At 41.2% G+C, this 25,626-nt stretch overlaps 1 protein-coding gene across 2 annotated transcripts in view; it reads right to left on the minus strand.

Moving 5' to 3' along the window:
- Positions 1-2,718: 2,718 nt before the first annotated feature.
- Positions 2,719-25,626, minus strand: part of LOC136305949 (bromodomain-containing protein 2-like) — a 39,707-nt gene continuing 16,799 nt past the window's right edge. Inside the window, exons 5-13 of one of the 2 annotated variants that reach the window (XM_066209276.1) lie at positions 23,952-24,132; positions 23,843-23,900; positions 17,338-17,718; positions 14,980-15,108; positions 13,069-13,311; positions 9,925-10,070; positions 6,801-7,114; positions 4,484-4,606; positions 2,719-3,249 (exon numbers count right to left, since the gene is read on the minus strand). In XM_066209276.1, coding sequence (XP_066065373.1) covers positions 3,119-3,249; positions 4,484-4,606; positions 6,801-7,114; positions 9,925-10,070; positions 13,069-13,311; positions 14,980-15,108; positions 17,338-17,718; positions 23,843-23,900; positions 23,952-24,132 — 1,706 coding nt within the window. In that variant the 3' untranslated portion in view covers positions 2,719-3,118. Of the gene's footprint in view, positions 3,250-4,483; positions 4,607-6,800; positions 7,115-9,924; positions 10,110-13,068; positions 13,312-14,979; positions 15,109-17,337; positions 17,719-23,842; positions 23,901-23,951; positions 24,133-25,626 lie in introns of both variants that reach the window. The other variant, XM_066209275.1, reaches the window with a different exon arrangement.

A 25,626-nucleotide genomic window follows, 5' to 3' on the forward strand; every position in this document is an offset into this window, starting at 1 on the left:
TTCCCAAAATTCGGGAATTTGGGGCTTTTCCCACCCCTTGGGATGGGTTTGGGAGCTCAGAATGATCCCAAATATTCCCGAAAATTTCCAAAATTCGGGAATTTGGGGCTTTTCCCACCCTTTGGGATGGATTTGGGAACTCAAAATTATCCCAAATATTCCCAAAATTATCCCAAAAATTCCCAAAATTCGGGAATTTGGGGCTTTTCCCACCCTTTGGGATGGATTGGGAAACTCAAAATTATCCCAAAAATTCCCAAAATTCGGGAATTTGGGGCTTTCCCCACCCCTTGGGATGGGTTTGGGATCTCAAAATGATCCCAAATATTCCCAAAATTATCCCCAAAAAATCCCAAAATTCGGGAATTTGGGGCTTTTCCCACCCCTTGGGATGGATTTGGGAACTCAAAATTATCCCAAATATTCCCAAAACTCGGGAATTTGGGGCTTTTCCCACCCCTTGGAGTTGATTGGGGAGCTCAGAATGATCCCAAATATTCCCAAGATAATCCCAAATATTCCGAACTTCGGGAATTCGGACACGGGATTGTCCCTTGAAACGGGTCTGAAAGTTCGGGATGATCCCAAATATTCCCCCAAATATTCCCAGAATGATCCCAAAAATTCCCAAAATCCAATCAAAATAAAAAATTCCACGAGCTTTCAACTGGAATAATATTTTCTTTATTTACACCTTCCAAGAATTCCAAAGGATTTTTTTTAATTATTTTTTTAATTTTTTTGTGGTTTTTTTTTTTTTTTTTTAGTTTTTTTTGTCACGTTTTGTTTTTGTAGGAAAAAAAAAAAAAAAACCGAAACAAAAAAAACCCCAAAAAAGCTGAAAACACGAATTTTTGTTTTTGTTTTTCTTCCTAAAGGAGCTACGAGGTGGGGAAGGAGGAGGAGGAGGAAAAATGGGGGAAAAACAAAAAAAAAGGGGGGAAAAAACCTCCAAAAAAAGGCAAAAAAAAAAATCAGGAAAAGAAAAAAAATCAGGAAAAATAAAGAAAAAAAATCAGGAAAAATAACGAAAAAAAACCCAGGAAAAATAAAGAAAAAAAATCAGGGAAAGAAAAAAAAAAAATCAGGAAAAAAAATCAGGAAAAAAAAAAGAAAAAAACCAGGAAAAATAAAGAAAAAATCAGGAAAAAAAATCAGGAAAAATAAAGAAAAAATCAGGAAAAAAAATCAGGAAAAATAAAGAAAAAATCAGGGAAAAAATAGAGAAAAAATCAGGAAAAAATAAAGAAAAAATCAGGAAAAATAAATCCAGGAATAATTAATTAAAATAAAAAAATTCCAAAGTAAAAATAATAATAAAAAAAATTCCCGACCCCTCCCGTATTTTATTAATTTTATTATTTCCCAGGATTTTTTTTTTCCTGGAGGGGTTTGGAATTTTTTTTTTTCTCTCTCCCAGTTTTTTATTATTTTTCTCCCCTCAAATAAATTAATTCATTAAATTTTTTTTCTTGAAAAAAAAAAAAAAAGGGAATTTTTAATTTTTTTTTTTGTCTTTTTTGGAGGAAAAAAAAAGGGAATTGGAAAAATTCCTTTTTTTTTTTTTCCTTTTTTTTTCTCCCCCCATCCCTCCCCTCCCCTTGGAATTGTGGAATTTTTCCCGCCCCTTTTCCCAGTTTTTTTCAGATTTAAAAACGAATTTTTTAAAAGGAATTTTTAATTTTTTTTCCCCCTTTTTTTCCCGTTTTTCCACTTTTTTTTTTTTAATTATTTTTTCCATTTTTTTTTCCTTAAAAACCCCCAATAATTTTAATTCTCATCCCGTTTTTTATGCCCTCACTCCAAAAAAAAAAAAACCTCCGGTAAAACAAAACAAAAAAAACCCCCAAAAAACACCAAAAAAAAAATCAAAATAAAATCCCTTAAACTAAAAAAAAGGGAAAAAAAAGGGAAAATCGGGAAAAATCCCGGAAAAATCCGGGAAAATCCCCCAAATTTCTGCGGTTTTTTTTTTTTTTTTTCAAGTCCGTGCTGGGGAAAAGATTTTTTTTTGTTTGGGGGGGGGGGGGAGGGAAAAGGAAAAATCGGGAATTTTTATTTGAAGGGAATAAAGGAGGAGAATTCCCAGCTCAGCTCAGTTCCGGTCCCGCGGATTTTTCCCCCAAAAAATCCGGATTTTCTCCCGGGAATTTGGTGTTTTTTTGTTTCTTCTTTATCCCAGAAGTTTCTCCAGTTCTCCCGTTGGTTTTTTTTTTTTTTCCTTGGAGTTTTCCGTTTTCCGGCGTTTTTCTCCCGGAATTTTCCATTTTTGACAGTTTTTTCACCCAGAATTCTCCGTTTTCTGCTCCTTTTCACCCAGAATTTTCCATTTCTGATGTTTCGTCCCCGGAATTTTCCATTTCTGGCCGTTTTTTCCCAGGAATTTTTCCATTTCTGACGTTTTTTTCCCGGAAATTCTCAATTCCCACCGATTTTTCCTCAGAATTCTTCATCTCCTGCTGGTTTTTTCCAGGAAATTTTCCATTTCCGTCCCCGTCTTCCCTGGAATTTTCCATTTCTCACATCTTTTCCAAAGAATTTTGTGGCTTTTTCCAGGGAATTTTTCCATTTCCAGGGAATTTTCTCCGGGAATTCCACCGCCGATCCCGTTTATTCCACGGATTTCTCTTCTCCTTCCACATTTTTCCACCTTTTTTTTTTTTGTTTTCCCACTTCCGGACCATTTTTCCCAAGAAATTTTGGATTTTTCCCAGGGAATTTTTGCTTTTTCCAATTTCCAACCTCCAGGGATTTTTTTTTTCCCCAGGAATTCCACCTCCAATTCCATTTTTTCCCCCGCCGTCTTTATCCATTTCCGGGCCGTTTCTTTTCCAGAAAATTCTCTTTTCCTCCAGGAAATTCTGGTTTCCTCCAAGGAATTTTCGCTTTCTCCAAGGAAAACCTCCTCCAACCTCCGGGATTTTCTTCCCAGAACTCCACCTCCAACCCCATTTTCCCACCGTTTTTTTTTTTTTCCCATTCCGGGGCCGTTTTTTCTGGGAATTTTTTTGTTGTTATTTTTTTTTTTTTTTTCCCCTGGGAATTTTTGTTTTGTTTTTTTTTGTTTTTTTCCCCCAGGAATATTTTTGTGTCTCATCCCACCCCCCCCCGGGCCGGGCTAAGCGGAGTCGGAGTCGCTGGTGTCCGAGGAGGACGAGGAGGAGCTGGAGCTGCTGGAGTCGGAGCTGGAGCTGGAGGCGCTGAGCCGCGACGCCGCCGCCGCCTGCGCCGACTCCGGCTTCTCGTTGGCTGCCGAAGGGAAAGGGAGAAACGGGGGGGGAAAAGTCAGGATTTGGATCCCGAAAATCCTGCGAAAAACTCGGGATCCCAATCCAAAAAAATCCCAGGGGAATTTGGGATTTGGGATCCCCAAAAAAACCCGGGAAAAGTTCCAGATTTGGATCCTGAAAATCTCGGGAAAAATTCGGGATCCCAATCCAAAAAAATCCCAGGGGAATCCGGGATTTGGGATCCCCAAAAAAACCCGGGAAAAGTTCCAGATTTGGATCCTGAAAATCTCGGGAAAAATTCGGGATCCCAATCCAAAAAAATCCCAGGGGAATTCGGGATTTGGGATCCCCAAAAAAACCCGGGAAAAATTCAGGATTTGGATCCTGAAAATCTCGGGAAAAATTCAGGATTTGGATCCCAAAAAATTCCAGGATTTGGATCCTGAAAAATCCCAGGAAAATTCGGGATTCGGATCCCAAAAAACCCGGGAAAGATTTGGGATTTGGATCCAAAAAATCCCAGGAAAATTCGGGATTCGGATCCCAAAAAACCCGGGAAAAATTCGGGATTTGGATCCTGAAAAATCCCAGGGAAATTCGGGATTCGGATCCCAAAAAACCCGGGAAAAATTCGGGATTTGGATCCTGAAAATCACAGGAAAAAGAATTGAGATTCAGATCCCAGAAATCCCGGGAAATTTGAGGATTCGGATCCCAAAAATCCTGGGGAAAACTTGGGATTTGGATCCTGAAAATCTCAGGAAAAATTCCAACCCCGAAACATTGTGGGACCTGAAATTCCCAATTGTAACCCCAGAATTCCTTCCTGGCACCTGAAATTCCCAACGCCGGCACCCGGAATTCCAATCCCAAAACATTCCAGGACCTGGAATTCCCAACTCCAATCCCAAAAATCCTCATCCCGAATTCCCAAATCCCCAAAATTCCCAAAATTCCAGAAATTTGGACCTTTTTTGGGGGATTTTTTGCCAAAGTTCTGCTGCCCACCCAAATCTGAACTCCCAGAATTCCCAAAATTCCCAGAATTCCCGGATTTCTGACCCTTTTTTGGGGGTTTCTTGGCCGAGTTGAGCTGCTCACCCAAAATTTCCAAAATTCCCCAAAAATCCCCAAAAATCCCAAATTTTGACCTTTTTTTGGGGATTTTTCGCCAAAATTCAGCTGCCCACCCAATTCTGAATTCCCAGAATTCCCAGAATTCCCCAAATCCCCCGAATTCCCGGATTTCTGACCCTTTTTTGGGGGTTTCTTGGCCGAGTTGAGCTGCCCGCTGACGTCCTGGAGCCGCTTCTCCAATTCCCGTTTTTTTTCCAGCGCCAGCTCCTCTTTCGTCTTCCCCACCGGCTTCTTCAGGGCTGGAAAAACGGGAAAAGAGTCAGGGAAAAGTGGGAAAAAAATTGGGGAAAATCAGGAAAAAATTGGGGGGGAAATCGGGGAGAATTGGGGAAAAGATCGGGGAAAAAATCGGGGAAAATGAAGAGAAAAATGGGGGGAAATTGGGGGGAAAATTGGGAAAAATTAGGGAAAAAATGGGGAAAAAATGGGGAAAATCATGAAAAAATGGGAAGAATTACAGAAAAGATTGGAAAAAGTTGGGAAAAAATTGGGAAAATTCAGAAAAATTAGGGAAAAATCAGGGAAAATTGGGAAAAAATCACAAAGCAATCTGGAAAAACTGGGGGAAAATTTCTGAAAAAAATGGGGAAAATGACCGAAAAAATCAGAAAAAAATCAGGAAAAATCAGAAAACAGATCAGGAAAAACCGGGAAAAATGGGGAAAAAATCCCTAAAAAACTGGGAAAAATGGAAGAAAAAATCCTGAAAAAAACCCAGAAAATTAGAAAAAAAATGGGAAAAAAAAATCACAAAAAAATCCCCAAAAAATCAGAAAAAATTGGAAAAAAAGAAAAAAAATCATAAAAACCCTCCCAACCACCCAGAATTCCCAAATTCCTGATTTTCCCGTTCCCCCCCTCACTTTGGCTGTAGGGTTTCCGCGGTTTCTTCCTCAGGCACGAGAGCACGTATCGCTCGAGCTCCCAACCTTCCCAAAGCCCAGAATCTCAGAAAATCCCAAAAAAACTCCCAAAATCCCCTAAAGATTCCCTAAGAACGAGGAAAATTGGGTAAAAAAATACGGAAAAATTGGGAAAACATCACAGAAAAATCAGAGAAAAATCAGAAAAAAATCAGAAAAAATCGGAAAAAATTCAGAAAAAATTCAGAGAAAATAAGAAAAAAATCACAAAAAAATCGGGAAAAAAAATTAGAAAAAACCAGAAAAAATCAGAAAAAATCAGAAAAAAAGGAGAAAAAACTCACAAAAAATCAGAAAAAAATCAGGAAAAAAATCAGAAAAAAATCAGAAAAAATCCAGAGAAAATTGAAAAAAATCAGAAAAAAACGGGAAAAAATCGGAAAAAATTCAGAGAAAATCGGAAAAAAATCAGAAAAAAATCAGAAAAAATTGGAAAAAATCAGAAAAAAATCGGGAAAAAATTGGAAAAAATCAGAAAAAAATCGGAAAAAATTGGAAAAAAATTCAGAAAAAATTCAGAGAAAATAAAACAAAATCCAGAGAAAATTGAAAAAAATCAGAAAAAAACGGGAAAAAATCGGAAAAAATTCAGAAAAAATCAGAAAAAATTCACAAAAAATTGGAAAAAAATCAGAAAAAAATCGGGAAAAAATCGGAAAAAATCAGAAAAAATTCGGGAAAAAATTGGGAAAAAATCAGAAAAAATCAGAAAAAATCAGAAAAAATCCAGAGAAAATTGAAAAAAAACAGAAAAAAATGGGGAAAAATCAGAAAAAATTCAGAAAAAATCAGAAAAAAATCAGAAAAAATTGGAAAAAAATCAGAAAAAATTGGGAAAAAAATCGGAAAAAATCAGAAAAAAATCGGGAAAAAATTGGGAAAAAATCAGAAAAAATCAGAAAAAAATCAGAAAAAATCAGGAAAAAATCAGAAAAAAATCGGAAAAAATTCAGAAGAAATTGGAAAAAAAATCGGGAAAAAATTGGGAAAAAATCAGAAAAAATCAGAAAAAAATCAAAAAAAATTCAGAAAAAATTCAGAAAAAATCGGAAAAAAATCAGAAAAAAATCGGGAAAAAATTGGAAAAAATTCAGAAAAAATTCAGAAAAAATTGGGAAAAATCAGAAAAAATGGGGAAAAATTCAGAAAAAATTCAGAAAAAATCCAGAGAAAATTGAAAAAAACCAGAAAAAAACGGGAAAAAATCGGAAAAAATTCAGAGAAAATCGGAAAAAAATCAGAAAAAAATCAGAAAAAATTCAGAAAAAATCGGAAAAAAATCAGAAAAAATTGGAAAAAAAATCAGGAAAAAAATGGGAAAAAATCAGAAAAAATCAGGAAAAAACCAGAAAAAATTCAGAAAAAATCGGAAAAAAATCAGAAAAAATACAGAAAAAATCGGAAAAAATCGGAAAAAAATCAGAAAAAATCAGAAAAAATTCAGAAAAAATGGGGAAAAATTCAGAAAAAAATCGGGAAAAATGCAGAAACCCCCCAACCCCCCGCTCACTTTCGCTGTAGGGTTTCCGCGGTTTCTTCCTCAGGCACGAGAGCACGTATCGCTCGAGCTCCCTGAGCGTGGAGGGCTTGAGGGTCTCGAAGTCGATCTCGATCTCCTCGGGGTTGGAGTCGCGCAGCGACGGCTCGCGCGACTGGATGATGTGAACCACGCGGCCCAGCTTCTCGCCGGGCAGCTTGTTGATGTCCAGGCTCAGCTGCCGCTTCTCGTCGTACGTCATGGGCTTGGATTCTTCCTCTTCTTCCGAGTCCAGCAGGGAGGAAGGCGGGCCGGGGAGGGGAGCTTTGGAGGATTTCTTGGAGTTTCTGGAAGGAAGAATAAAAATTGTGGGGTTTAAGGGGTTTTATTCCCGTTTTTTGGGGCTTTTTGCCAGCGATTTTAGGCGGGTTTTCGTCAGGTTTTTTTTTTTTTTTTTTCCCAACTTTTTGAGAATTTTTTGTCGCTTTCTCCTGGTTTTTTGAGGGGCGTCTCTTTAAACACTTCCCTCCGTGGTTTCATCCCTTTTCCCAATTATTCAGGATTTTTTTGTCATTTTTTCCTGATTTTTTCGGGAGGTTTTTTTTTTGTCACCTTTTCCCTGTTTCTCGGAATTTTTTCATCCACTTTGCTGATTTTTTTTCAGGGATGTTTTCATCCCTCTGTCCCAATTTTTGGGGGTTTTTTCCTCCCTTTTCCTCCCTCTGAGCCCAGCAGGGAGGAAGGCGGGCCGGGGAGGGGAGCTTTGGAGGATTTCTTGGAGTTTCTGGAAGGAAGAATAAAAATAAATCATTAAAATATTTTTTTTTCTGGTTTTTTCGGGATTTTTGGGGGGTTTTTTCGTCATTTTTTGCGAATTTTTAGGGAATTTTTTTGGAATTTTTTTGTTGTTGCTCTCTAATTTTTAGGGAATTTTTTACTGTTTCTCTCTAATTTTAAGGGAATTTTTTGTTGCTTCTCTCCCAATTTTTAGGGAATTTTTTACTGTTTCTCCCTAATTCTTTGGGAATTTTTTCGTTGTTTCTCCCTAATTTTTAGGGAATTTTTTCGTTGTTTCTCTCTAGTTTTTAAGGGATTTTTTATTGCTTCTCCCTAACTTCTAGGGAATTTTTTACTGTTTCTCTCTAATTTTTAGGGAATTTTTTTGTTGCTTCTCCCTTAATTTTAAGGGATTTTTTTGTTGCTTCTCCCTGATTTTGAAGGGATTTTTTTACTGTTTCTCTCTAATTTTTAGGGAATTTTTTCGTTGTTTCTCCCTAATTTTAAGGGAATTTTTTGTTGTTTCTCCCTAATTTTTAGGGATTTTTTTTATTGCTTCTCCCTTAATTTTTAGGGAATTTTTTTGTTGCTTCTCTCTAATTTTAAGGGATTTTTTATCATTTCTCCCTAATTTTAAGGGAATTTTTTCGTTGTTTCTCTCTAATTTTTAAGGGATTTTTTATTGCTTCTCTCCTAATTTTTTGGGAATTTTTTACTGTTTCTCTCTAATTTTTAGGGAATTTTTTTGTTGTTGCTCTCTAATTTTTAGGGAATTTTTTTGTTGTTTCTCCCCTAATTTTTAAAGAATTTTTTATTGCTTGTCCCTTAATTTTTAGGGATTATTTTTGTTGTTTCTCCCTAATTTTAAGGGATTTTTTATCGTTTCTCCCTAATTTTTTGGGAATTTTTTTGTTGCTTCTCTCCCAATTTTTAGGGAATTTTTTACTGTTTCTCCCTAATTTTTAGGGAATTTTTTACTGTTTCTCCCTTAATTTTTAGGGAATTTTTTTGTTGTTTCTCCCCTAATTTTTACGGGATTTTTCGTGTGTTCCCCCAAATTTTTTCAGGGATTTTTCCGGTTTTTTTCATCCCTTTTGCCGATTTTTTCAGGGATTTTTTTCCTGGGTTTTGGATTTTTTTTTCATCCCTTTTCCTCATTTTCAGGGATTCTTTTTCACCCTTTTCCCCCCCCGTTTTTTCCAGGATTTTTTGATCCCTTTCCCCAAGTTTTCAGCATTATTTTCGTCCCTTTTCCCAATTTTTGGAGGATTTTTTGATCCTCTTTCCCAGTTTTCCTCCCTCCGAGCCCAGCAGGGAGGAAGGGGGGGAGGGAGGGGAGCTTTGGAGCATTTCTTGGAATTTCTGGAGGAAAAATAAAATCTGGGGGTTTTTAGGGAGTTTTATTCCTGGTTTTTATGGGTCTTTTTTCCATGATTTTGGGTTTTTTTTATTGTTTAACCCTGAGAAAATCCCAAAAAATCAATCCCCAAAAAAATCCTGTCCTAAATCCCAAAGAATCCATCCCAAATGCCCAAAAATCCATCCTAAATCCCGAGAAAACACCCCCAAAACTCCCCAAAAACTCACTTGGATCCACCTCCAGTTTTCCGGGCCCTTCTGAGCTCTGCCTGCCGCGCCCTCATCCCAAAAACCCATCTCAAACCCCAAAACTCCATCCCAAATCCCAAAAAACCGACCTCAAACCCCCTAAACTCCATCCCAAACCCCGAAAAATCCATCTCAAACACCAAAAAATTCCCGAAAATTTCCGAAAATTCCCAAAAATCCCCCAAAATTCCCAAAAATCCCCAGGAATCTCACTTGAACGCAGCCCCGGTTTTCCTGGCGCGCCGGAGCTGCGCCTGCTGCGCCCTCATCCCAAAAAACTCCATCCCAAACCCCAAAAACTCCATTCTAAACCGCAGAAAAATCCCAAAAAATTCCCGAAAATTCCCAAAAAATTCCCAAAAATCCCCCAAAATTCCCAAAAATCCCCAGGAATCTCACTTGAACGCAGCCCCGGTTTTCCTGGCGCGCCGGAGCTGCGCCTGCCGCGCCCTCATCCCGAAAAACTCCATCCCAAATCCCAAAAACTCCATCCCAAAGCCCCCAAAAATCCCAAAAAATTCCCGAAAATTCCCAAAAAATTCCCGAAAATTCCCGAAAATTCCCGAAAATCCCCAGGCATCTCACTTGGACGCAGCCCCGGTTTTCCTGGCGCGCCGGAGCTGCGCCTGCCGCGCCCTCATCCCGAAAAACTCCATCCCAAACCCCAAAAACTCCATCCCAAAGCCCCCAAAAATCCCAAAAAATTCCCGAAAATTCCCAAAAAATTCCCAAAAATCCCCCAAAATTCCCGAAAATCCCCAGGAAATCTCACTTGGACGCAGCCCCGGTTTTCCTGGCGCGCCGGAGCTGCGCCTGCCGCGCGCGCGCCTCCTCGTCGGCGCCCGGCCTCCCTTTGTGCTTCTCCGACTTCTTCCTCTTCCTCTTCTCCCGTTTCTTCCGGGGTTTGGACACGGGGCCCTGCGAGAGGGCGGCCAGCTGCTCGTGCACCGCCCGCAGCTGTGGAGGGGGAATCAGCGCCGGAATTCCCGGAAAAATGGGGCTGCCCCCAGTTTTTCCCCGTTTGCTTGTTCCCCGACTTTTTTTTTCCTGATTTTCCCGTTTTTTCCTGATTTTTTTTCCGATTTTTCTCTGATTTTTTCATGATTTTTCCCTTTCCAATTTTATCTGATTTTTCCTGATTTTCCCTTTTTTTCCTGATTTTTTCTGATTTTTTCATGATTTTCCCTTTTTTTTATCATTTTTTCCTGATTTTCACATTTCTTCCTGATTTTTTTCCCAATTTTTCTCTTTTTCATGATTTTCCCGATTTTTCCTGATTTTTTTCCTGATTTTTTTCATGATTTTCCCAATTTTTCCTTTCCAATTTTTCGATTTTTCCTGATTTTCCTTTTCCTTTTTTTCCCCGATTTTTTCTGATTTTTCCCCTTTTTTTTTTTATTTTTTCCTGATTTTCCCGTTTTTTCCTGATTTTTTTTCCGATTTTTCTCTGATTTTTTCATGATTTTTTTCCCTTTCCAATTTTATCTGATTTTTCCTGATTTTCCCTTTTTTCCCTTTTTTTCCCGATTTTTTCTGATTTTTTCATGATTTTCCCTTTTTTTTATCATTTTTTCCTGATTTTCACATTTCTTCCTGATTTTTTTCCCAATTTTTCTGTTTTTCATGATTTTCCCGATTTTTCCTGATTTTTTTCCTGATTTTTCTCTGATTTTCCCAATTTTTCCTTTCCAATTTTTCGATTTTTCCTGATTTTCCTTTTCCTTTTTTTCCCCGATTTTTTCTGATTTTTCCCCTTTTTTTTTTTATTTTTTCCTGATTTTCCCGTTTTTTCCTGATTTTTTTTCCGATTTTTCTCTGATTTTTTCATGATTTTTTTCCCTTTCCAATTTTATCTGATTTTTCCTGATTTTCCCTTTTTTTCCTTTTTTTCCCGATTTTTTCTGATTTTTTCATGATTTTCCCTTTTTTTTATCATTTTTTCCTGATTTTCACATTTCTTCCTGATTTTTTTCCCAATTTTTCTCTTTTTCATGATTTTCCCGATTTTTCCTGATTTTTTTCCTGATTTTTCTCTGATTTTCCCAATTTTTCCTTTCCAATTTTTCGATTTTTCCTGATTTTCCTTTTCCTTTTTTTCCCCGATTTTTTCTGATTTTTCCCCTTTTTTTTTTTATTTTTTCCTGATTTTCCCGTTTTTTCCTGATTTTTTCCGATTTTTCTCTGATTTTTTCATGATTTTCCCGATTTTTCCTTTCCAATTTTTTCTGATTTTTCCCGATTTTCCTTTTCCTTTTTTTCCCTGATTTTTTCTGATTTTTCCCGTTTTTTTCCCCGATTTTTTTCCCGATTTTCCTGTTTTTTCCTGATTTTTTTCTGATTTTTTTCGTTTTTTTTCATGATTTTCCCAATTTTTCCTTTCCAATTTTTCGATTTTTCCCGATTTTCCTTTTCCTTTTTCTCCCTGATTTTTTCTGATTTTTCCTTTTTTTTTTTTTAAATTTTTTTCCTGATTTTCCCATTTTTTCCTGATTTTTTTCCTGATTTTTCTCTGATTTTTTCATGATTTTCCCAATTTTTCCTTTCCAATTTTTCGATTTTTCCCGATTTTCCTTTTCCTTTTTTTCCCTGATTTTTTCTGATTTTTCCCGTTTTTTTCCCCGATTTTTTTCCTGATTTTCCCGGTTTTTCCTGATTTTTTTTCCCGATTTTTCTCAGATTTTTTCATGATTTTCCCGATTTTTCCTTTCCAATTTTTTCTGATTTTTCCCAATTTTCCTTTTTCCTTCTTTTCCCCGATTTTTTCTGATTTTTCCCGTTTTTTTCCCCGATTTTTTTCCTGATTTTCCCATTTTTTCCTGATTTTTTCCCGATTTTTCTCTGATTTTTTCATGATTTTCCCGATTTTTCCTTTCCCATTTTATCTGATTTTTCCTGATTTTCCCTTTTTTCTTTTTTCCGATTTTTTCACAATTTTCCCATTTTTTCCTTTTTTTTCTCCCATTTTTCTCTGATTTTTTCATGATTTTCCCTTTTTTTTTTCTGATTTTTTTCTTCGATTTTTCTGTGATTTTTTCTGATTTTTTTTCTCATTTTTCTCCCTCCTTTTTCCCAAACTTTCTCCTGTTTTTTTTCCCCCAACGTTTCTCCCAATTATTTTGATTTTTTTCCAACTTTTCTAGAATTTTCTCCCAATTTTCCTGATTTTTTCCCAATTTTCTCACCAATTTCCTTGATTTTCCCCCGTATTTTTCCCACTTTTCCCCCCAAATTTCCCTAATTTTTTCCCCCACTTCTTCCCCCAATTTTTTCCCATTTTTCCCTCGATTTTCTCCCAGTTTTTTCCCGAATTCCTCCCCCATTTTTTCCTGCTTTTTCTCCAATTTCCCCCTAATTTTTTCCTGTTTTATTCCCAAATCTTCCCCAATTTCCCTAATTTTTTCCCTGAATTTCCCCCCAACTTTTTCCTGTTTTTTTCCCCCAATTTCCCAACTTTTTCCCGTTTTCCCCCCAATTTTTTCCTGTTTTTTTCCTAATTTTCGCCCAATTTCCCCCCAACTTTTCCCCATTTTTCCCCCAATTTCCCACCTTTTTCCTGTTTTTCCCCCCATTTCCCCGCAACTTTTCCTCGTTTTCCCCCAATTTCCCAACTTTTTCCTGTTTTTTCCCCCAATTTCCCCCCAACTTTTTCCTGTTTTCCCCCAATTTCCCCCCAACTTTTCCCCGTTTTCCCCCCAATTTCCCAACTTTTTCCTGTTTTTCCCCCAATTTCCCACCTTTTTCCTGTTTTCCCCCCCAACCTTTCCCCGTTTTTCCCCCAATTTCCCACCTTTTTCCTGTATTTCCCCCCAACTTTTCCCCATTTCCCCCCAATTTCCCACCTTTTTCCTGTATTTCCCCCCAACTTTTCCCCGTTTTCCCCCAAACTCCCCCAATTTCCCCCCCGTTCGCTCCGCACCTGCTCCTGCAGCTCCGCCAGCCGGTTGGCCCGTTCCTCCTCGGAGTCGGAGCTCTCCTCGCTCTCCGAGGACGTCTCCGTGGAACTCTCCTCGTCCTCGTCCTCGTCCTCGTCCTCGTCGTCGTCGTCCTCGTCGCTCGACGAGTCCTCCGACGACGACTTGGGCAGCGGCAGCGGCGCCGACGCCGCGCCCGACTCGGGCGGCTCGTCCGGCATCTTGGCGTAGCTGAACTCGAACACGTCCTGGGGAAAAAGATTCGGGGGAAATTTGTGGGATTCGGGGAAAAATTTGGGGAATTTTGGGGATTTTTTGAGAATTTTGGGGATTTTTGGGGGATTTTTTTGAGAATTTTCGGGATTTTGGGAAGCGCCCGACTCGGGCGGCTCGTCCGGCATCTTGGCGTAGCTGAACTCGAACACGTCCTGGGAAAAAAGATTTGGGGAAGTTTTGTGGGATTTTGGGAAATTTTGGCGAATTTTTGGGGATGTGGGGGGATTTTTTTGGGATTTTTGGGGGATTTTTGGGGATTTCGGGAAGCGCCCGACTCCCACGGCTCGTCCGGCATCTTGGCGTAGCTGAACTCAAACACGTCCTGGGGAAAAAAGATTCGGGGGAAATTTGTGGGATTCGGGGAAAAATTTGGAGATTTTTGGGGATTTTTTGAGAATTTGGGGGATTTTTTGGGGATTTTTGGGGAATTTTGGGGATTTTTTGGGATTTTTTCAGAATGCTGGGGATTTTGGGGGGAATTTTGGGGATTTTGGGGGGAATTTTGGGGATTTTTTGAGGATTTTTGGGATTTTTTGGGGATTTTGGGAAGCGCCCGACTCGGGCGGCTCGTCCGGCATCTTGGCGTAGCTGAACTCGAACACGTCCTGGGGAAAAAAGATTCGGGGGAAATTTGTGGGATTCGGGGAAAAATTTGGGGATTTTTGGGGATTTTTTGAGAATTTTGGGGATTTTTTGAGAATTTTTGGGATTTTTTGGGGATTTTGGGAAGCGCCCGACTCGGGCGGCTCGTCCGGCATCTTGGCGTAGCTGAACTCGAACACGTTCTGGGAAAAAAGATTTGGGGAAACCTGTGGGATTTGGGGAAAAATTTGAGAATTTTTGGGGATTTTTGGGGATTTTTTGAGAATTTTGGGGATTTTTTGAGGATTTTTGGGGGATTTTTGGGGATTTTTTGAGGATTTTTGGGATTTTTGGGGGATTTCGGGAACCGCCCGACTCCCGCGGCTCGTCCGGCATCTTGGCGCAGCTGAACTCAAACACGTCCTGAGCAAGAAATTTTGGGAAATTTTGGACGTTCTTTGGGAATTCTACGGAAAATTTTGAGAATTTTTTGGAGATTTTGGGAGATTTTCTTGGAATTTCTGGGGATTTTTGGGGCGGGAATTTTGGGGGAGTTTTAGGGAGGATTTGGGGGGATTTGGGGGATTTTTTAGGGATTTTTTTGGATTCTTGGGGGGTTTTTGGGGAAATTTGGGATCTTTTTCTCCAATTTTTTCTGATTTTTCCCTGATTTTCCCCCACGATTTCCCTCCCTTTGTTTCCCCCATTTTTCCTGGTTTTTTCCTCTAATTTTTCCTGATTTTTCTCGATTTCTCCCCTTTATTTCTTCGGAATTTTTTCTGGATTCCTTCCCCCATTTTTTTCCTCTTTTTTTTTTTTTCCCTGATTTTTTCTCGATTTTTTCCCCCCAAATTTGATTTTTTTTCCCTAAATTTTCCCCGTATTTTTTCCCTGAATTTTTCCCCATTTCACCTCCCAACGCAACCCCAAAACCCCCAAACCCCGATGCCAAAAAACCCCGAATTCCGACCGAAAAATCCCCAATTTTTTTTTTTTTCTTTTCCCAGAATTCTGGGGTGTTTCTTTGGGAATTTCCGGGAATTCTGGGAATGGCTCACCTGCAGTTTCCTGGCCATGGCCACCACGTCGTGGTCGGGCGGGTTGTACTTGTAGCAGTTGGAGAACATCAACCGGACGTCGGCGGCGAATTCCTGCGCGTCGCGGTAATCCCGGTTCTCCATCTTCCTCTGAGGGGGGAAAACGGCAGGAAAGTCACATGGGGGGGAGGCCTAAAATGGCCGACGGGGTCATGGAAAGGTCAGCGGGGTCATGGAAAGGTCAAGAGGGTCATGGAAAGGTCATGGAATGGTCAATGGAGTCGTTGAATGGTCAATGAAGTCTTGGAATGGTCATGGAAAGGTCAACTCGGTCATGGAAAGGTCAATGGTATAACAGAAAGGTCAATGGGGTCATGGAAAGGTCAACGGGGTCATGGAAGGGTCAGTGGGGTCATGGAAGGGTCAGTGAGGTCATTGAATGGTCAACAGGTTCCTGGGAAGGTCAGTGAGGTCATGGAAGGGTCAACGGGGTCACGGAAGGGTCAACGGGGTCATGAGAGGTCAAGGGGGTCATGGAAGCGTCAATCCAAAAAATCCTCCAAAAATCCTAAAAAATCCTAAAAAAATCCTTCCAAATACTAAAGTTAAAAAAAAAGCCAAATAAACCCCAAAAAAATCCCTAAAAAGTGCCAAAAAAATCCCCAAATCTCGGGAAAATTCCCAAAAATCCCCCACGAAACCGCTCCCACCTTGATGGTGCCGAGATCCATGGGATGCTTGATGATCTCGTGGTAGTCGTGCAGCCCCAAGGCCGACGCGTCCACCGGCTCATAGAACGGCCCAAACCCCAAAAATCCCTTTAAAATCCCCCCAAAAAAACCCTAAAAAATTCCAAAAAATCCCAAAAAATCCCTGAGATATTGCCTGAAAAAATCCTAAAATTCCCCAAAAAGCCACAAAACCCTAATACCAAAAAAATGCCAAAAAAAATGCCCAAAAATCCTAAAAAAACCTCAGAAAATCCCAAAAAAACCCTAAAAATATAAAAAAAATCCACAAAAAAACCCAAAAAATCCTTTAAAAATGCCTGAAAAAAATTCCAAAAAATCCCCAAAGACAGACTAAAAAATCCCTGAGAAGAGTTCTAAAAAAGCTGAAAAAATTCCTGAAAATCCCCTAAAAAACCCCCGAAAAAATGCCAAAAAACCCCCTAAAAAATCCAAAAAAATCCCTAAAAATCCCAAAAATTCCCCAAATTTCGGGCAAACTCCCGAGAACCCGCTCCCACCTTGATGGTGCCGAGATCCATGGGATGCTTGATGATCTCGTGGTAGTCGTGCAGCCCCAAGGCCGACGCGTCCACCGGCTCATAGAACGGCCCAAACCCCAAAAATCCCTTTAAAATCCCCCAAAATCCTAAAAAGGTCTTTAAATATCCCTAAAAAATTCCAAAAAACCTCAAAAACGCCCTAAAAAATTCCCCAAAAATCCAAAAACCTCCCAAGGACAATTCCCCCAAAAACACCTAAAAAAACACCAAAAAATCCCCCGAAAAACCCCTAAAACAAAACCCAAAAAACCCTAAAACACCCTCAAAGATCGGAAAAAAACCCTAAAAAATCCCTGAAAATCCCCTAAGCAAAAAAAATTTCCCCCAAAAATTTTTAAAAATCCCTGAAAAAAATTCCAAAAAAAACCTTGAAAAATTCCTGAAAATCCCCTAAAAAAACCTCAAAGAAATCCCGAAAAAACCCTAAAAAAACCCCCAAAATCTCCTAAAAAACGCCAAAAAAAATCCCAAAAATTCCCCAAATTTTGGGAAAACTCATGAGAACCCGCTCCCACCTTGATGGTGCTGAGATCCATGGGATGCTTGATGATCTCGTGGTAGTCGTGCAGCCCCAAGGCCGACGCGTCCACGGGTTTGTAGAAGGGCCCCAACCCCAAAAATCCCTTTGAAATCCCCCAAATATCCCTAAAAAATTCCAAAAAATCCCAAAAAATCCCTGAGATATTGCCTGAAAAAATCCTAAAATTCCCCAAAAAGCCACAAAACCCTAATACCAAAAAAATGCCAAAAAAATGCCCAAAAAAAAGCCCCAAAAATCCTAAAAAAACCTCAGAAAATCCCAAAAAAAACCCTAAAAATGTAAAAAAAATCCACAAAAAACCCCAAAAAATCCTTTAAAAATACCTGAAAAAAATTCCAAAAAATCCCCAAAGACAGACTAAAAAATCCCTGAGAAGAGTTCTAAAAAACCTTAAAAAATTCCTGAAAATCCCCCAAAAAAACCCCGAAAAAATGCCAAAAAACCCCCTAAAAAATGCCAAAAAATCCCTAAAAAACCCTAAAAAAATCCCCAAAAAATCCCCAAAACTCCCCAAATTTCGGGCAAACTCCCGAGAACCCGCTCCCACCTTGATGGTGCTGAGATCCATGGGATGCTTGATGATCTCGTGGTAGTCGTGCAGCCCCAAGGCCGACGCGTCCACGGGTTTGTAGAAGGGCCAGGCGTAGGCGGCGTGTTTCTTGGACAGCAGCTCCTTCAAGATGCCGTTGCAATATTTCAGCTGCTCCGAGAGTTTCCCCCTCTTGGACGTTTGGTGCTGTTGGGAATCGGGCAGATCTTTTTTGGGCGGTTTGATGGGTCGGCCGCTCTCGCGCCGCGCCGGGATTTTGGCGGCTTTGGGGGTTTCGGTCGAAGGGGACGATTGGCCGGCGGCGACGGCGGCGTTGGTGGCGATGATGGCGGTGGTGGTGGGAGTGGTGGTGTCGGCTTTTCGCTTCACGCCTTTTTTCTGCCGTTTGGACCGAAAAAAAACAGGGATTTTAGGATTTCGGGGAATTTTTGGGGGGAAAAATTGAAGAATTTTGGTTTTTCGGGGATTTTTTGGGGAAAATCGAAAGATTTTCGGCTTTTCTGGGGTTTTTTGGGGGGAAAAATTGAAGAATTTTGGGTTTTCTGGGTTTTTTGGGGAAAATCGAAAGATTTTCGGCTTTTCTGGGGTTTTTTAGGGGGGAAAATTAAAGGATTTGGGGGTTTTTAGGGATTTTTGGGGGGAAAAAATTGAAGGATTTGGGGCTGTTTGGGGTTTTCGGGGGGAAATTTCAGAATTTTGGGAGTTTTGGGTGGTTTTTTGGGGGAAATTTAAAGGTTTTGGGGTTGGTGGCGATGATGGCGGCGGTGGTGGGAGTGGTGGTGTCGGCTTTTCGCTTCACGCCTTTTTTCTGCCGTTTGGACCGAAAAAAACAGGAATTTTAGGATTTTAGGGAATTTTTGGGGGGAAAAATTGAAGAATTTTGGATTTTCTGGGGTTTTGGGGGGAAAATCGAAAGATTTTCGGCTTTTCTGAGGTTTTTTCGGGGGGGAAATTAAAGGATTTGGGGGTTTTTAGGGATTTTTGGGGGGAAAATTGAAGGATTTGGGGGTGTTTGGGGTTTTGGGGGAGAAATTTCAGAATTTTGGGAGTTTTGGGGAGTTTTTTGGGGGAAATTTAAAGGTTTTGGGGTTGGTGGCGATGATGGCGGTGGTGGTGGGAGTGGTGGTGTCGGCTTTTCGCTTCACGCCTTTTTTCTGCCGTTTGGACCGAAAAAAAAGCAGGAATTTTAGGATTTCGGGGAATTTTTGGGGGGAAAAATTGAAGAATTTAGGTTTTTCTGGGTTTTTTGGGGGGGAAATCAAAAGATTTTCGGCTTTTCTGGGGTTTTTTGGGGGGAAAAATTGAAGAATTTTGGGTTTTCTGGGTTTTTTGGGGAAAATCGAAAGATTTTCGGCTTTTCTGGGGTTTTTTAGGGGGGAAAATTAAAGGATTTGGGGGTTTTTAGGGATTTTTGGGGGGAAAAATTGAAGGATTTGGGGCTGTTTGGGGTTTTCGGGGGGAAATTTCAGAATTTTGGGAGTTTTGGGTGGTTTTTTGGGGGAAATTTAAAGGTTTTGGGGTTGGTGGCGATGATGGCGGCGGTGGTGGGAGTGGTGGTGTCGGCTTTTCGCTTCACGCCTTTTTTCTGCCGTTTGGACCGAAAAAAAGCAGAAATTTTAGGATTTCGGGGAATTTTTGGGCGGAAAAATTGAAGAATTTTGGTTTTTCTGGGGAAAATCGAAAGATTTTCGGCTTTTCTGGGGTTTTTTGGGGGGAAAATGGAAAGATTTTCGGCTTTTCTGGGGTTTTTTAGGGGGGAAAATTAAAGGATTTGGGGGTTTTTAGGGATTTTTGGGGGGAAAATTGAAGGATTTGGGGCTGTTTGGGGTTTTGGGGGAGAAATTTCAGAATTTTGGGAGTTTTGGGGAGTTTTTTGGGGGAAATTTAAAGGTTTTGGGGTTGGTGGCGATGATGGCGGCGGTGGTGGGAGTGGTGGTGTCGGCTTTTCGCTTCACGCCTTTTTTCTGCCGTTTGGACCGAAAAAAAAGCAGGAATTTTAGGATTTCGGGGAATTTTTGGGGGGAAAAATTGAAGAATTTTGGTTTTTCTGGGGAAAATCGAAAGATTTTCGGCTTTTCTGGGGTTTTTTGGGGGGGAAATTAAAGGATTTGGGGGTTTTTAGGGATTTTTGGGGGGAAAAATTGAAGGATTTGGGGCTGTTTGGGGTTTTGGGGGAGAAATTTCAGAATTTTGGGAGTTTTGGGGAGTTTTTTGGGGGAAAAATTGAAGATTTTTGGTTTTTCTGGGGTTTTTTTGAGGAGAAATTTAAGGATTTGGGGTTTTTTACGGATTTTTTGGGGGGAAAACCAGGAGATTTTTGGCTTTTCTAGGGATTTTTGGGGGGGAATTTAAGGCTTTTCGGTTTTTCTAGGAGAAATTCCAACATTTGGAGATTTTTTGGGAATTTTCAGGGAAAAATTTAAGGATTCGGGGGTTTTCTGAGGGTCTTGGAGGAGAAATTTGAGGGTTTTGGGGTTTTTTGGGGAAGAATCGAAGGGTTTGAGGGTCGGTGGTGGGAGTGGTGGTGTCGGCTTTTCGCTTCACGCCTTTTTTCTGCCGTTTGGACCGAAAAAAAAGCAGGAATTTTAGGATTTCGGGGAATTTTTGGGGGGAAAAATTGAAGGATTTTGGTTTTTCTGGGTTTTTTGGGGGAAAATCGAAAGATTTTCGGCTTTTCTGGGGTTTTTTTGGGGGGGAAATTAAAGGATTTTGGTTTTTCTGGGGTTTTTTTGGGGAAAATCGAAAGATTTTCGGCTTTTCTGGGGTTTTTTCGGGGGGGAAATTAAAGGATTTGGGGGTTTTTAGGGATTTTTGGGGGGAAAAATTGAAGGATTTGGGGGTTGTTTGGGGTTTTGGGGGAGAAATTTCAGAATTTTGGGAGTTTTGGGGAGTTTTTTGGGGAAATTTAAAGGTTTTGGGGCTGGTGGCGATGATGGCGGCGGTGGTGGGAGTGGTGGTGTCGGCTTTTCGCTTCACGCCTTTTTTCTGCCGTTTGGACCGAAAAAAAGCAGAAATTTTAGGATTTCGGGGAATTTTTGGGGGGAAAAATTGAAGAATTTTGGGTTTTCTGGGTTTTTTGGGGGAAAATCGAAAGATTTTCGGCTTTTCTGGGGTTTTTTGGGGGGAAAAATTGAAGAATTTTGGGTTTTCTGGGTTTTGTGGGGGAAAATCGAAAGATTTTCGGCTTTTCTGGGGTTTTTTCGGGGGGGAAATTAAAGGATTTGGGGGTTTTTAGGGATTTTTGGGGGGAAAATTGAAGGATTTGGGGGTGTTTGGGGTTTTGGGGGGAAATTTCAGAATTTTGGGAGTTTTGGGGAGTTTTTTGGGGGAAATTTAAAGGTTTTGGGGTTGGTGGCGATGATGGCGGCGGTGGTGGGAGTGGTGGTGTCGGCTTTTCGCTTCACGCCTTTTTTCTGCCGTTTGGACCGAAAAAAAGCAGGAATTTTAGGATTTCGGGGAATTTTTTTGGGGAAAAATTGAAGGATTTTGGTTTTTCTGGGGTTTTTGGGGAAAATCGAAAGATTTTCGGCTTTTCTGGGGTTTTTTGGGGGGAAAAATTGAAGAATTTTGGGTTTTCTGGGTTTTTTGAAATCGAAAGATTTTCGGCTTTTCTGGGGTTTTTTCGGGGGGAAAATTAAAGGATTTGGGGGTTTTTAGGGATTTTTGGGGGGAAAAATTGAAGGATTTGGGGCTGATGGGGTTTTCGGGGGGAAATTTCAGAATTTGGGGAGTTTTGGGGAGTTTTTGGGGGGAAATTTAAAGGTTTTGGGGCTGGTGGCGATGATGGCGGCGGTGGTGGGAGTGGTGGTGTCGGCTTTTCGCTTCACGCCTTTTTTCTGCCGTTTGGACCGAAAAAAAGCAGGAATTTTAGGATTTCGGGGAATTTTTGGGGGGAAAAATTGAAGAATTTAGGTTTTTCTGGGTTTTTTGGGGGGGAAATCAAAAGATTTTTGGCTTTTCTGGGGTTTTTCTGGGGAGAAATTTAAGGATTTGGGGTTTTTTACGGATTTTTTGGGGGGAAAACCAGGAGATTTTTGGTTTTTCTGGGGATTTTTGGGGGGAAATTTAAGGCTTTTCGGTTTTTCTAGGAGAAATTCCAACATTTGGAGATTTTTTGGGAATTTTCAGGGAAAAATTTAAGGATTCAGGGGTTTTCTGAGGGTTTTGGAGGAGAAATTTGAGGGTTTTGGGGTTTTTTGGGGAAGAATCGAAGGGTTTGGGGGTCGGTGGTGGGAGTGGTGGTGTCGGCTTTTCGCTTCACGCCTTTTTTCTGCCGTTTGGACCGAAAAAAAAGCAGGAATTTTAGGATTTCGGGGAATTTTTTTGGGGGAAAAATTGAAGAATTTTGGTTTTTCTGGGGAAAATCGAAAGATTTTCGGCTTTTCTGGGGTTTTTTGGGGGGGAAATCGAAAGATTTTCGGCTTTTCTGGGGTTTTTTCGGGGGGGGAAATTAAAGGATTTGGGGGTTTTTAGGGATTTTTGGGGGGAAAATTGAAGGATTTGGGGCTGTTTGGGGTTTTTCGGGGGGAAATTTCAGAATTTTGGGAGTTTTGGGTGGTTTTTTTGGGGGAAATTTAAAGGTTTTGGGGTTGGTGGCGATGATGGCGGTGGTGGTGGGAGTGGTGGTGTCGGCTTTTCGCTTCACGCCTTTTTTCTGCCGTTTGGACCGAAAAAAAGCAGGAATTTTAGGATTTCGGGGAATTTTTGGGGGGAAAAATTGAAGAATTTTGGGTTTTCTGGGTTTTTTGGGGAAAATCGAAAGATTTTCGGCTTTTCTGGGGTTTTTTTTGGGGGGGAAATTAAAGGATTTTGGGTTTTCGGGGTTTTTTTGGGGAAAATCGAAAGATTTTCGGCTTTTCTGGGGTTTTTTTGGGGGCGATATTAAAGGATTTGGGGGTTTTTAGGGATTTTTGGGGGTAAAAATTGAAGGATTTGGGGCTGTTTGGGGTTTTGGGGCAGAAGTTTCAGAATTTTGGGAGTTTTGGGGAGTTTTTTGGGCAAAAACTGAAGGGTTTTGGGGTTTTTGGGAAAGAATTGAAGAATTTTGGGGTTTTTTGGGGAAGAATTGAAGGATTTTGGGGTTTTTTGGGGAAGAATTGAAAGATTTTGGGGTTTTTTGGGAAGAATTGAAGGATTTTGGGGTTTTTTGGGGAAGAATTGAAGAATTTTGGGGTTTTTTGGGAAGAATTGAAGGATTTTGGGGTTTTTTGGGAAGAATTGAAAGATTTTGGGGTTTTTTGGGAAGAATTGAAGGATTTTGGGGTTTTTTGGGAAGAATTGAAGGATTTTGGGGTTTTTTGGGGAAGAATTGAAGGATTTTGGGGTTTTTTGGGGAAGAATTGAAGGATTTTGGGGTTTTTTGGGGAAGAATTGAAGGATTTTGGGGTTTTTTGGGGAAGAATTGAAGGATTTTGGGGCTTTTGGGGAAGAATTGAAGGATTTTGGGGTTTTTTGGGAAGAACCGAAGGGTTTTGGGGTCGGTGGCCGTGGTGGTGTCGCCGTTTCGCTTCACGCCTTTTTTCCGGCCGTGAAAATTCCAAATCCCCCCCACCCCAAATTCCCCAAATCCCAAATCCTTCTTCCCTAGACTCCGCATTTCCAGCCACAATTCCATCCCAAATCCCAATCTCACCCCCACATTCCCACTCGGAATTCCATCCCAAAAGCCCCAAATTCCATCCCCAAAACCCCGAAAATTCCCAATTTTTCCTCTCTCTCACCACGACCTGAGTGGGAATTCCCACCCCAAATCCCAAATTCCCCCAAAATTCCCAAATTCCCACCCAAAATCCCCCAAAATTCCTGACTTCTCCCCTCCCTCACCTTGGCCACGACCCGAGTGTGAATTCCCACCCCAAATCCCAAATTCCCACCCCAAATACCCCCAAAATTCCCAAATTCCCCCCCGGAATTCCAGACTTTTCCCCTCCCTCACCTTGGCCATGGGCTGGGTGTGAATTCCCACCCCAAATCCCAAATTCCCGCCCCGGAATTCCCGACTTTTCCCCTCTCTCACCTTGCCCACTAACCGGTTGTGAATTCCCACCCCAAATCCCAAATTCCCCCCCGGAATTCCCAATTTTCCCCTCCCTCACCTTGGCCACGGGCTGGCTGGGAATTCCCGCCCCAAATCCCAAATTCCCACCCAAAACCCCCCAAAATTCCCAATTTTTCCTCTCTCTCACCTCTCTCACCACGACCTGAGTGGGAATTCCCATCCCAAATCCCAAATTCCCGCCCCAGAATTCCCAATTTTTCCTCTCTCTCACCTTGCCCACTAACCGGTTGTGAATTCCCACCCCAAATCCCAAATTCCATCCCCAAAATTCCCAACTTTTCCTCTCTCACCACGACCCGGGTGTGAATTCCCACCCCAAATCCCAAATTCCCGCCCCGGAATTCCCAATTTTCCCCTCCCTCACCTTGGCCACGGGCTGGCTGGGAATTCCCACCCCAAATCCCAAATTCCCACCCCGGAATTCCCAATTTTCCCCTCCCTCACCTTGGCCACGGGCTGGCTGGGCGCGGCGGGAGCGGCCAGGGCGGCGGGGCTGGGATTGCTGCCGGCATTGTTGCCGGGAATTCCCGGATTGTTGGGAACGCCGGGATGCTGCAGGGATTTCAGCAGCGGGGCCGAGATGACCGACGGGTGGTGGGGGATGGGGACGATGGTGGTGGGAATGTCGGGAGCGTACGCCGACGGTTGGGACACCGAGGAGACGGCCGGGACTTGGTGCGCTCCTCCTCCTCCTCCTCCTCCTCCTCCTGCGCCCGTCAGACCCGCCAGGAGAGCTGGGAAAACGCGGAGAAGGGGGAAAAAAAAAAAAGGGGGAAAATTCACTCGGGATTCGTGGAGTTAGTTAGCCGGGGGGATGGAAAAATTCCCGGGGAAAAAACGGGGTTGAGGGATGTAGAGAAATGGGGGGGAAAAAAAAGGGATTTGGGGATATGAAGAAGGTGGGAAAAGGAGGTTGGGATTCATGAAGGGAGAGAAAAAATCGGGAAAAGGGGATTGGGATCCGTAGAGAGAGAGAAAAAACCGGGAAAAGGGATTTGGATCCATAAAGAGAGAGAAAAAAACAGGAAAAGGGGATTGGGATCCATAAAGAGAGAGAAAAAACCCGGAAAAGGAGGTTGGGATCCATGAAGAGACAGAAAAAAACGGGAAAAGGAGGTTGGGATCCGTAGAGAGACAAAAAAAACAGGAAAAGGGGATTGGGATCCATAGAGAGAGAGAAAAAACCGGGAAAAGGAGATTAGGATCCATAAAGGGACACAAAAAAACGGGAAAAGGGGATTGGGATCCGTAGAGAGACAAAAAAAACAGAAAAAGGGGATTGGGATCCATAGAGAGAGAGAAAAAACCGGGAAAAGGAGATTAGGATCCATAAAGGGACACAAAAAAACGGGAAAAGGAGGTTGGGATCCATGAAGAGACAGAAAAAAACGGGAAAAGGAGGTTGGGATCCATAAAGGGACACAAAAAAACAGGAAAAGGGGATTGGGATCCATAATGAGACAGAAAAAAACAGGAAAAGGGATTTGGATCCATAAAGAGACAGAAAAAACCGGGAAAAGGGGATTGGGATCCACAGAGAGACAAAAAAAACAGGAAAAGGGGATTGGGATCCATAGAGAGACAGAAAAAAAAACGGGAAAAGGGGATTGGGATCCATGAAGAGAGAGAAAAAACCGGGAAAAGGGGATTTGGAGACAAAAAAAAATGGGAAAAGGGATTATGAGATGCAAAAACTAACCGGGAAAAGGAGGTTGGGATCCATAAAGGGACACAAAAAACCTGGAAAAGGAGGTTGGGATCCATAAAGAGAGAGAAAAAACCGGGAAAAGGAGGTTGGGATCCATAAAGGGACACAAAAAACTGGGAAAAGGGGATTTGGAGACAAAAAAAAAGGGAAAAGGGATTTGGGGACGCAAAAAACTGGGAAAAGGAATTTGAGAACAGAAAAAACCTGGAAAAATGGATTGGGAGACACAAAAAACGTGAGAAAAGGGATTTGGAGACAGGAAAAACGGGAAAAGGGATTGGGAAGATGCTAAGGGATATAAAAATCCCGGGAAAAGGGATTTGGAGACAAAAAAAAAACGGGAAAAAGGATTGGGGGACACCAAAAAGAGGAGAAACGGATTTGGGGACAGAGAAATCCAAAAAAAGGGATTTGGGGACACAAACCGCAGGAACAGCTGGCTCCCGGCGTCTTTTCCCCAAATCCCAGATTTTCCCCCCCAAATCCCAGATTTTCCCCCAGATCCCGGATTTTTCCCCCC

This window comes from Chamaea fasciata, unplaced genomic scaffold, assembly GCF_029207755.1.
Source record: "Chamaea fasciata isolate MVZ Bird 193981 ecotype frontalis unplaced genomic scaffold, bChaFas1.0.hap1 SCAF_816, whole genome shotgun sequence".
Taxonomy (NCBI): Eukaryota; Metazoa; Chordata; class Aves; order Passeriformes; family Sylviidae; genus Chamaea; species Chamaea fasciata.